This window comes from Salmo trutta, chromosome 31 (genome assembly GCF_901001165.1).
Source record: "Salmo trutta chromosome 31, fSalTru1.1, whole genome shotgun sequence".
In the NCBI taxonomy this organism is placed as follows: Eukaryota; Metazoa; Chordata; class Actinopteri; order Salmoniformes; family Salmonidae; genus Salmo; species Salmo trutta.
Genome location: NC_042987.1, coordinates 41,788,577 through 41,800,813, shown reverse-complemented (window position 1 = coordinate 41,800,813; position 12,237 = coordinate 41,788,577). Strand labels below are relative to the sequence as shown.

Below are 12,237 nucleotides of genomic sequence, written 5' to 3'. Positions count from 1 at the left end.
GGCCACCTCTAACCAGTAGTTCTCTATGAAGAGGTTTGGCCACCTCTAACCAGTAGTTCTCTGTGAAGAGGTTTGGCCATCTCTAACCAGTAGTTCTCAATGAGGAGGTTTGGCCACCTCTAACCAGTAGTTCTTCATGAGGAGGTTTGGTCATCTTTAACCAGTAGTTCATCATGAGGAGGTTTGGCCACCTCTAACCAGTAGTTCTCCATGAGGAGGTTTGGCCACCTCTAACCAGTAGTTCTTCATGAGGAGGTTTGGCCATCTCTAACCAGTAGTTCTTCATGAGGAGGTTTGGCCATCTCTAACCAGTAGTTCTTCATGTCATGAGGAGGTTTGGCCACCTCTAACTAGTAGTTCTTCATGAGGAGGTTTGGCCATCTCTAACCAGTAGTTCATCATGAGGAGGTTTGGCCATCTCTAACCAGTAGTTCTCTATGAGGAGGTTTGGCAACCTCTAACCAGTAGTTCTCTATGAGGAGGTTTGGCCATCTCTAACCAGTAGTTCTCTATGAGGAGGTTTGGCCACCTCTAACCAGTAGTTCATCATGAGGAGGTTTGGCCATCTCTAACCAGTAGTTCATCATGAGGAGGTTTAGCCACCTCTAACCAGTAGTTCTCTATGAAGAGGTTTGGCCACCTCTAACCAGTAGTTCTCTATGAAGAGGTTTGGCCACCTCTAACCAGTAGTTCTTCATGAGGAGGTTTAGCCACCTCGAACCAGTAGTTATTCATGTCATGAGGAGGTTTAGCCACCTCTAACCAGTAGTTCTCTATGAGGAGGTTTGGCCACCTCTAACCAGTAGTTCTCTATGAAGAGGTTTGGCCACCTCTAACCAGTAGTTCTCTGTGAAGAGGTTTGGCCATCTCTAACCAGTAGTTCTCAATGAGGAGGTTTGGCCACCTCTAACCAGTAGTTCTTCATGAGGAGGTTTGGTCATCTTTAACCAGTAGTTCTCTATGAAGAGGTTTGGCCATCTCTAACCAGTAGTTCTCTATGAGGAGGTTTGGCCACCTCTAACCAGTAGTTCTCTATGAAGAGGTTTGGCCATCTCTAACCAGTAGTTCTCTATGAAGAGGTTTGGCCACCTCTAACCAGTAGTTCTCTGTGAAGAGGTTTGGCCATCTCTAACCAGTAGTTCTCAATGAGGAGGTTTGGCCACCTCTAACCAGTAGTTCTTCATGTCATGAGGAGGTTTGGCCACCTCTAACTAGTAGTTCTTTATGAAGAGGTTTGGCCACCTCTAACCAGTAGTTCTTCATGAGGAGGTTTGGCCACCTCTAACTAGTAGTTCATCATGAGGAGGTTTGGCCACCTCTAACCAGTAGTTCTCTATGAAGAGGTTTGGCCATCTCTAACCAGTAGTTCTTCATGTCATGAGGAGGTTTGGCCACCTCTAACCAGTAGTTCTTCATGTCATGAGGAGGTTTGGCCATCTCTAACCAGTAGTTCATCATGAGGAGGTTTGGCCACCTCTAACTAGTAGTTCTTCATGAGGAGGTTTGGTCATCTTTAACCAGTAGTTCTCTATGAAGAGGTTTGGCCACCTCTAACCAGTAGTTCTCTATGAAGAGGTTTGGCCATCTCTAACCAGTAGTTCTCAATGAGGAGGTTTGGCCACCTCTAACCAGTAGTTCTCAATGAGGAGGTTTGGCCACCTCTAACTAGTAGTTCTTCATGAGGAGGTTTGGCCACCTCTAACAAGTAGTTCATCATGAGGAGGTTTGGCCACCTCTAACCAGTAGTTCTCCATGAGGAGGTTTGGCCACCTCTAACCAGTAGTTCTTCATGAGGAGGTTTGGCCATCTCTAACCAGTAGTTCTTCATGAGGAGGTTTGGCCATCTCTAACCAGTAGTTCTTCATGTCATGAGGAGGTTTGGCCACCTCTAACTAGTAGTTCTTCATGAGGAGGTTTGGCCATCTCTAACCAGTAGTTCTTCATGTCATGAGGAGGTTTGGCCACCTCTAACCAGTAGTTCTCTATGAGGAGGTTTGGCCACCTCTAACCAGTAGTTCTCTATGAGGAGGTTTGGCCATCTCTAACCAGTAGTTCTCTATGAGGAGGTTTGGCCACCTCTAACCAGTAGTTCATCATGAGGAGGTTTGGCCATCTCTAACCAGTAGTTCATCATGAGGAGGTTTAGCCACCTCTAACCAGTAGTTCTCTATGAAGAGGTTTGGCCACCTCTAACCAGTAGTTCTCTATGAAGAGGTTTGGCCACCTCTAACCAGTAGTTCTTCATGAGGAGGTTTAGCCACCTCGAACCAGTAGTTATTCATGTCATGAGGAGGTTTAGCCACCTCTAACCAGTAGTTCTCTATGAGGAGGTTTGGCCACCTCTAACCAGTAGTTCTCTATGAAGAGGTTTGGCCACCTCTAACCAGTAGTTCTCTGTGAAGAGGTTTGGCCATCTCTAACCAGTAGTTCTCAATGAGGAGGTTTGGCCACCTCTAACCAGTAGTTCTTCATGAGGAGGTTTGGTCATCTTTAACCAGTAGTTCTCTATGAAGAGGTTTGGCCATCTCTAACCAGTAGTTCTCTATGAGGAGGTTTGGCCACCTCTAACCAGTAGTTCTCTATGAAGAGGTTTGGCCATCTCTAACCAGTAGTTCTCTATGAAGAGGTTTGGCCACCTCTAACCAGTAGTTCTCTGTGAAGAGGTTTGGCCATCTCTAACCAGTAGTTCTCAATGAGGAGGTTTGGCCACCTCTAACCAGTAGTTCTTCATGTCATGAGGAGGTTTGGCCACCTCTAACTAGTAGTTCTTTATGAAGAGGTTTGGCCACCTCTAACCAGTAGTTCTTCATGAGGAGGTTTGGCCACCTCTAACCAGTAGTTCTCTATGAAGAGGTTTGGCCATCTCTAACCAGTAGTTCTCTATGAAGAGGTTTGGCCATCTCTAACCAGTAGTTCTCTGTGAAGAGGTTTGGCCATCTCTAACCAGTAGTTCTCAATGAGGAGGTTTGGCCACCTCTAACCAGTAGTTCTTCATGTCATGAGGAGGTTTGGCCACCTCTAACTAGTAGTTCTTTATGAAGAGGTTTGGCCACCTCTAACCAGTAGTTCTTCATGAGGAGGTTTGGCCACCTCTAACCAGTAGTTCATCATGAGGAGGTTTGGCCACCTCTAACCAGTAGTTCTCTATGAAGAGGTTTGGCCACCTCTAACCAGTAGTTCTTCATGAGGAGGTTTAGCCACCTCGAACCAGTAGTTATTCATGTCATGAGGAGGTTTAGCCACCTCTAACCAGTAGTTCTCTATGAGGAGGTTTGGCCACCTCTAACCAGTAGTTCTCTATGAAGAGGTTTGGCCACCTCTAACCAGTAGTTCTCTGTGAAGAGGTTTGGCCATCTCTAACCAGTAGTTCTCAATGAGGAGGTTTGGCCACCTCTAACCAGTAGTTCTTCATGAGGAGGTTTGGTCATCTTTAACCAGTAGTTCATCATGAGGAGGTTTGGCCACCTCTAACCAGTAGTTCTCCATGAGGAGGTTTGGCCACCTCTAACCAGTAGTTCTTCATGAGGAGGTTTGGCCATCTCTAACCAGTAGTTCTTCATGAGGAGGTTTGGCCATCTCTAACCAGTAGTTCTTCATGTCATGAGGAGGTTTGGCCACCTCTAACTAGTAGTTCTTCATGAGGAGGTTTGGCCATCTCTAACCAGTAGTTCATCATGAGGAGGTTTGGCCATCTCTAACCAGTAGTTCTCTATGAGGAGGTTTGGCAACCTCTAACCAGTAGTTCTCTATGAGGAGGTTTGGCCATCTCTAACCAGTAGTTCTCTATGAGGAGGTTTGGCCACCTCTAACCAGTAGTTCATCATGAGGAGGTTTGGCCATCTCTAACCAGTAGTTCATCATGAGGAGGTTTAGCCACCTCTAACCAGTAGTTCTCTATGAAGAGGTTTGGCCACCTCTAACCAGTAGTTCTCTATGAAGAGGTTTGGCCACCTCTAACCAGTAGTTCTTCATGAGGAGGTTTAGCCACCTCGAACCAGTAGTTATTCATGTCATGAGGAGGTTTAGCCACCTCTAACCAGTAGTTCTCTATGAGGAGGTTTGGCCACCTCTAACCAGTAGTTCTCTATGAAGAGGTTTGGCCACCTCTAACCAGTAGTTCTCTGTGAAGAGGTTTGGCCATCTCTAACCAGTAGTTCTCAATGAGGAGGTTTGGCCACCTCTAACCAGTAGTTCTTCATGAGGAGGTTTGGTCATCTTTAACCAGTAGTTCTCTATGAAGAGGTTTGGCCATCTCTAACCAGTAGTTCTCTATGAGGAGGTTTGGCCACCTCTAACCAGTAGTTCTCTATGAAGAGGTTTGGCCATCTCTAACCAGTAGTTCTCTATGAAGAGGTTTGGCCACCTCTAACCAGTAGTTCTCTGTGAAGAGGTTTGGCCATCTCTAACCAGTAGTTCTCAATGAGGAGGTTTGGCCACCTCTAACCAGTAGTTCTTCATGTCATGAGGAGGTTTGGCCACCTCTAACTAGTAGTTCTTTATGAAGAGGTTTGGCCACCTCTAACCAGTAGTTCTTCATGAGGAGGTTTGGCCACCTCTAACTAGTAGTTCATCATGAGGAGGTTTGGCCACCTCTAACCAGTAGTTCTCTATGAAGAGGTTTGGCCATCTCTAACCAGTAGTTCTTCATGTCATGAGGAGGTTTGGCCACCTCTAACCAGTAGTTCTTCATGTCATGAGGAGGTTTGGCCATCTCTAACCAGTAGTTCATCATGAGGAGGTTTGGCCACCTCTAACTAGTAGTTCTTCATGAGGAGGTTTGGTCATCTTTAACCAGTAGTTCTCTATGAAGAGGTTTGGCCACCTCTAACCAGTAGTTCTCTATGAAGAGGTTTGGCCATCTCTAACCAGTAGTTCTCAATGAGGAGGTTTGGCCACCTCTAACCAGTAGTTCTCAATGAGGAGGTTTGGCCACCTCTAACTAGTAGTTCTTCATGAGGAGGTTTGGCCACCTCTAACAAGTAGTTCATCATGAGGAGGTTTGGCCACCTCTAACCAGTAGTTCTCCATGAGGAGGTTTGGCCACCTCTAACCAGTAGTTCTTCATGAGGAGGTTTGGCCATCTCTAACCAGTAGTTCTTCATGAGGAGGTTTGGCCATCTCTAACCAGTAGTTCTTCATGTCATGAGGAGGTTTGGCCACCTCTAACTAGTAGTTCTTCATGAGGAGGTTTGGCCATCTCTAACCAGTAGTTCTTCATGTCATGAGGAGGTTTGGCCACCTCTAACCAGTAGTTCTCTATGAGGAGGTTTGGCCACCTCTAACCAGTAGTTCTCTATGAGGAGGTTTGGCCATCTCTAACCAGTAGTTCTCTATGAGGAGGTTTGGCCACCTCTAACCAGTAGTTCATCATGAGGAGGTTTGGCCATCTCTAACCAGTAGTTCATCATGAGGAGGTTTAGCCACCTCTAACCAGTAGTTCTCTATGAAGAGGTTTGGCCACCTCTAACCAGTAGTTCTCTATGAAGAGGTTTGGCCACCTCTAACCAGTAGTTCTTCATGAGGAGGTTTAGCCACCTCGAACCAGTAGTTATTCATGTCATGAGGAGGTTTAGCCACCTCTAACCAGTAGTTCTCTATGAGGAGGTTTGGCCACCTCTAACCAGTAGTTCTCTATGAAGAGGTTTGGCCACCTCTAACCAGTAGTTCTCTGTGAAGAGGTTTGGCCATCTCTAACCAGTAGTTCTCAATGAGGAGGTTTGGCCACCTCTAACCAGTAGTTCTTCATGAGGAGGTTTGGTCATCTTTAACCAGTAGTTCTCTATGAAGAGGTTTGGCCATCTCTAACCAGTAGTTCTCTATGAGGAGGTTTGGCCACCTCTAACCAGTAGTTCTCTATGAAGAGGTTTGGCCATCTCTAACCAGTAGTTCTCTATGAAGAGGTTTGGCCACCTCTAACCAGTAGTTCTCTGTGAAGAGGTTTGGCCATCTCTAACCAGTAGTTCTCAATGAGGAGGTTTGGCCACCTCTAACCAGTAGTTCTTCATGTCATGAGGAGGTTTGGCCACCTCTAACTAGTAGTTCTTTATGAAGAGGTTTGGCCACCTCTAACCAGTAGTTCTTCATGAGGAGGTTTGGCCACCTCTAACCAGTAGTTCTCTATGAAGAGGTTTGGCCATCTCTAACCAGTAGTTCTCTATGAAGAGGTTTGGCCATCTCTAACCAGTAGTTCTCTGTGAAGAGGTTTGGCCATCTCTAACCAGTAGTTCTCAATGAGGAGGTTTGGCCACCTCTAACCAGTAGTTCTTCATGTCATGAGGAGGTTTGGCCACCTCTAACTAGTAGTTCTTTATGAAGAGGTTTGGCCACCTCTAACCAGTAGTTCTTCATGAGGAGGTTTGGCCACCTCTAACTAGTAGTTCATCATGAGGAGGTTTGGCCACCTCTAACCAGTAGTTCTCTATGAAGAGGTTTGGCCATCTCTAACCAGTAGTTCTTCATGTCATGAGGAGGTTTGGCCACCTCTAACCAGTAGTTCTTCATGTCATGAGGAGGTTTGGCCATCTCTAACCAGTAGTTCATCATGAGGAGGTTTGGCCACCTCTAACTAGTAGTTCTTCATGAGGAGGTTTGGTCATCTTTAACCAGTAGTTCTCTATGAAGAGGTTTGGCCACCTCTAACCAGTAGTTCTCTATGAAGAGGTTTGGCCATCTCTAACCAGTAGTTCTCAATGAGGAGGTTTGGCCACCTCTAACCAGTAGTTCTCAATGAGGAGGTTTGGCCACCTCTAACTAGTAGTTCTTCATGAGGAGGTTTGGCCACCTCTAACCAGTAGTTCATCATGAGGAGGTTTGGTCACCTCTAACCAGTAGTTCTCCATGAGGAGGTTTGGCCACCTCTAACCAGTAGTTCTTCATGAGGAGGTTTGGCCATCTCTAACCAGTAGTTCTTCATGAGGAGGTTTGGCCATCTCTAACCAGTAGTTCTTCATGTCATGAGGAGGTTTGGCCACCTCTAACTAGTAGTTCTTCATGAGGAGGTTTGGCCATCTCTAACCAGTAGTTCTTCATGTCATGAGGAGGTTTGGCCACCTCTAACCAGTAGTTCTCTATGAGGAGGTTTGGCCAACTCTAACCAGTAGTTCTCTATGAGGAGGTTTGGCCATCTCTAACCAGTAGTTCTCTATGAGGAGGTTTGGCCACCTCTAACCAGTAGTTCATCATGAGGAGGTTTGGCCATCTCTAACCAGTAGTTCATCATGAGAAGGTTTAGCCACCTCTAACCAGTAGTTCTCTATGAAGAGGTTTGGCCACCTCTAACCAGTAGTTCTCTATGAAGAGGTTTGGCCACCTCTAACCAGTAGTTCTTCATGAGGAGGTTTAGCCACCTCGAACCAGTAGTTATTCATGTCATGAGGAGGTTTAGCCACCTCTAACCAGTAGTTCTCTATGAGGAGGTTTGGCCACCTCTAACCAGTAGTTCTCTATGAAGAGTTTTGGCCACCTCTAACCAGTAGTTCTCTGTGAAGAGGTTTGGCCATCTCTAACCAGTAGTTCTCAATGAGGAGGTTTGGCCACCTCTAACCAGTAGTTCTTCATGAGGAGGTTTGGTCATCTTTAACCAGTAGTTCTCTATGAAGAGGTTTGGCCATCTCTAACCAGTAGTTCTCTATGAGGAGGTTTGGCCACCTCTAACCAGTAGTTCTCTATGAAGAGGTTTGGCCATCTCTAACCAGTAGTTCTCTATGAAGAGGTTTGGCCACCTCTAACCAGTAGTTCTCTGTGAAGAGGTTTGGCCATCTCTAACCAGTAGTTCTCAATGAGGAGGTTTGGCCACCTCTAACTAGTAGTTCTTCATGAGGAGGTTTGGTCATCTTTAACCAGTAGTTCTCTATGAAGAGGTTTGGCCATCTCTAACCAGTAGTTCTTCATGAGGAGGTTTGGCCACCTCTAACCAGTAGTTCTCTATGAAGAGGTTTGGCCACCTCTAACCAGTAGTTCTCTATGAAGAGGTTTGGCCACCTCTAACCAGTAGTTCTCTATGAAGAGGTTTGGCCACCTCTAACCAGTAGTTCTCTATGAGGAGGTTTGGCCACCTCTAACCAGTAGTTCTTCATGAGGAGGTTTAGCCACCTCGAACCAGTAGTTATTCATGTCATGAGGAGGTTTGGCCACCTCTAACCAGTAGTTCTCTATGAGGAGGTTTGGCCACCTCTAACCAGTAGTTCTCTATGAAGAGGTTTGGCAATCCCTTTCTTTATACACTGAATTGTTGAAAGAAATACAAAATAAAAGCCTGTGCACCGCAGTGTGTCTAGAACCAGGTGCTGGTTTTTGCAGGAACAAGTATGTATCCATTTGGGATGGGCTTTGAATCGTTTAGGCACACTGTCTGTGAACTTTGAACTCTCTGTCTACCAACCAGGTGGAAGAGGAAGATCTTAGCCTTGATGACAATGTCCTGTTGGATGAAAACTTTGAGGCTGGGTACGAGGGCGGAGAAGAGGAGGAGGAAGAGGAGGAGGAAGAAATGGAGGAGGAGGAAGAGGAGGAGGAGGAGGAGGAAGAGGAGGAGGAAGAAGAGGAGGAGGAGGAAGAGGAGAGCACCAAGATGAAGATTCTGGGTCGCGTCGCTGCCGTGGCGTCCAAAGTGAAGGAGATCATTGGGAATCTGATCAGCACCGCAGGGAAAGTGGTGGTCACCATATTACTAGGACTAACAGGTCAGTGTCTTTCAGTGGCCACCATACTACTAGGACTAACAGGTTAGTGTCTTTCAGTGGTAGAATCAGCCTCCAACTATCTTACTGTGTACCAACCCTTTTTTATAACTGTTATTATATTTTGTGAAATAGTGAAAAGTGAAAATAGTGAAACCAGGGCCCAAAGAGTTTATATTTCTTAAATATGACTATAGTGAAAATAGGGCCCAGAGATTTTCTTAGTCAGGTCAGGTGGTCAGGAAAAACTTCCTGTCCTATCTGTTATATCTGAACGTCTCACCCACAGCGTAGCTTGCTGTATATAAACTTCTGGTCATTCCACCAGGTATCTTCTGGTTTCCACCAGGTATCATGCTACCTGGTTTCCATCAGGTATCACTTCTGGTTTCCACCAGGTATCATGCTGCCTGGTTTCCACCAGGTATCACTTCTGGTTTCCACCAGGTATCATGCTGCCCTCCCTGAACTCGGCAGTATACTTATTGATTGGTTGATTGATTGATGAATTGATTTATAAATGTATGTGTATTTTTAAGGTATAATTCTGCCCTCCATGACGTCGGCAGTCTACTTCTTCGTGTTCCTGTTCCTGTGTACATGGTGGTCGTTCTGTCGGACCTTCGACACCCTCATCTTCAGCTGTATGTGTGTCCTCATGGCCATATTCAGCGCTGGACACCTGGTCGTCCTTTACCTCTACCAGTTCCAGTTCTTCCACGAGTTCATCCCTCCAAAGGACAGCTACATCAGGTTAGATACTGGAACTTTCTTTCTTTTTAAATGACTGCATTAGGTGAGTTGCTCTACATGTACCCAGGCTGCCATGGTTCTAACCTTGTTTGATGACAGATCTTCAGTTGCTACTATGACTTCAGGGTGCACCACCTTGGATGGTTAGCATCGCTAACTATAGCATTAGCACCACCTTGGATGGTTAGCATCGCTAACTATAGCATTAGCACCACCTTGGATTGTTAGCATCGCTACCTATAGCATTAGCACCACCTTGGATTGTTAGCATCGCTACCTATAGCATTAGCACCACCTTGGATGCTTAGAAACGCTACCTATAGCATTAGCACCAGCTTGGATGGTTAGCAACGCTACCTATAGCTTTAGCACCACCTTGGATGGTTAGCAATGCTACCTAAATGATCAATGAACCTACCAGGTAAACACAGGCACCCTCATAGATATCATCCTAACCAACCTGCCTTCCAAATACATCTCTGCTGTCTTCAACCAGGATCTCAGCGATCACTGCCTCATTGCCTGTGTCATGACTGTCCTGATCAGGTCAGGGTACAGGAGACCACCACCCTACAGATTATCTCCCAAACCCCCAACAGAGGAGGAGAGATCTAGGGGTCTGAAGATGTGGGGGTTTTATGACACCTCACGCCCATAATAAAACTTAGGCCACAGAGAAATTCCTTTGTCCTAACAATGGAGAACTGGCCTCAGAACATTAAACATGCAATAAAGGGACTTTGGAAGAATGGTTTTCGTCAGCCACAATGGTGGTCATGACGAGAGGTGGAATATTAAAATGAATGTAACTTTTGTATTGTTTTTAAAGGTTAAGAGATGACGTTATTATGAAAACATTGTACCTTTAAGAGTTTTCCCAGTATATGCCTGATGTTTATACATTGTACGTTGTGTAGAAAATATCCAAATCAAACAGAATGTTTTGGTAAAGATGAAATGTGAAGTTAGTGTCTAAAATTGGATTTTTAGTAGAGCCAAAGCCTTGCCCCTTTACTTGGTCCGCCCAGAGAATTGCCCTAAAGGCGGTTACACCCACTTCTGAGAGAGTGAAGAATTAAGATCGGAGACTATTGACCCCAAGCTGCAGCTAAGGTCTAACAAAGTCGACGAACCCCAAAACGAAACACAAGGTTGAAGACAAAGAAATCTTTTTCTACACGAGCTACGGACGAGTAGCTGTGTCTAAGCGGGTGAATTCAATCCGAACCACCCAGCCTCCACTCTCCATTGAATCGTGGTATCGACCCCGTTCGGGCCGAAGCTGTGAGCTCTGAGCTACAGAGCTGTCTGTCCTCAGAAGACCCCTTTCAGATCAAGGGTGAGGGATCAGACCATTTATCCAAGAAGGACACTGACATCGTGAGGACAACCAGAGAGTTGCGCCGGAGAAGTGCGTCATTTAGAAGCCTAAACGACCCACGCGGAGCTTCCCACCTGAGACCTCCAACACGTAATTACATCATTATATTCTGACCCATAAGAGCGGCAGTTCGGGGCAAGGCTAGTTAAATAAGCATGGCTGACAAATGAACCCAAATGTATATTTCTCTCGTGTACTTCCTTTGTTTCTCTCTCTTTAAAATCCCCATTTTGGGTAACAAGCGCCATAGTGTGTTGGCCCGTTATACTAAGTCCTAATCAATAGCTAGACTGTGTTTTGTGTATGTGTATTTTTATCATCATTTTAGCTTGCTAGTAAATAAATAATCAACTAAGATTGGTGTGGTAAATTCAGTGGTAAAGCCCGGGTCCGTGCAGATTCCCGGATTGTACGACGTTCAGATTATGAGACTGTAGAGGAAATTGATTAATTTAGCGACTGTTGTAATCGATATTCTGATATCCTTTGAGTTAATTTGGGAAATAGAAACTCAATCAAAACAATGTTCCCATGGTGCCCCAGGTTAATGAGTTAATAATTGCTTGATTCATTGCTTAATTCATTTAATCACGCAATTATAAACCGTTAATCATTCGATGAGCAGCAGTCGTCACATTAACTAATACAACGTCACGACACCTGCATCCGTAATGGGTCTGCGGTCGTCACTGTCAAACGCTCCCTAAAACACTTCAGCGAGCAGGCCTTTCTAATCGACCTGCCCGGGTATCCTGGAAGGATATTGACCTCATTCCGTCAGTAGAAGATGCATGGTTATTCTTTAAAAGTGCTTTCTCACCATCTTAAATAAGCATGCTCCATTCAAAAAGATGTAGGACCAGGAACAGATATAGCCCGTGGTTCACTCCAGACCTGACTGCCCTTGACCAGCACAAAAACATCCTGTGGTATACGGAATTAGCATCAAATAGCCCCCGTGATATGCAACTTTTCAGAGAAGTCAGGAACCAATATACACAGGCAGTTAGGAAAGCAAAGGCTAGCTTTTTCAAACAGAAATTTGCAACCTGCAGCACAAACTCCAAAAAGTTCTGAGACACTGTAAAGTCCATGGAGGGTAAGAGCACCTTCTCCCAGCTGCCCACTGCACTGAGGCTAAGAAACACTGTCACCACTGATAAATCCACAATAATTGAGAATTTCAATAAGCATTTTTCTACGGCTGGCCATGTTTTCCACCTTGCTACCCCTACCCCGGTCAACAGCACTGCACCCCCACAGCAACTTGCCCAAGCCTCTCCCATTTCTCCTTCACCCAAATCCAGATAGCTGATGTTCTGAAAGAGCGGCAAAATCTGGACCCCTACAAATCAGCAGGGCTAGACAATCTGGACCTCTCTTTCTAAAATTATCAGCCGAAATTGTTGCAACCCATATTACTAG

At 45.5% G+C, this 12,237-nt stretch overlaps 1 protein-coding gene across 1 annotated transcript in view; it reads left to right on the top strand.

Moving 5' to 3' along the window:
* Positions 1-12,237, top strand: part of LOC115169224 (piezo-type mechanosensitive ion channel component 2-like) — a 186,800-nt gene that overhangs the window by 38,858 nt on the left and 135,705 nt on the right. The window contains 2 exon segments of the mRNA XM_029724697.1: positions 8,441-8,681; positions 9,218-9,431. Of these exon segments, the coding sequence (XP_029580557.1) occupies positions 8,441-8,681; positions 9,218-9,431 (455 nt within the window).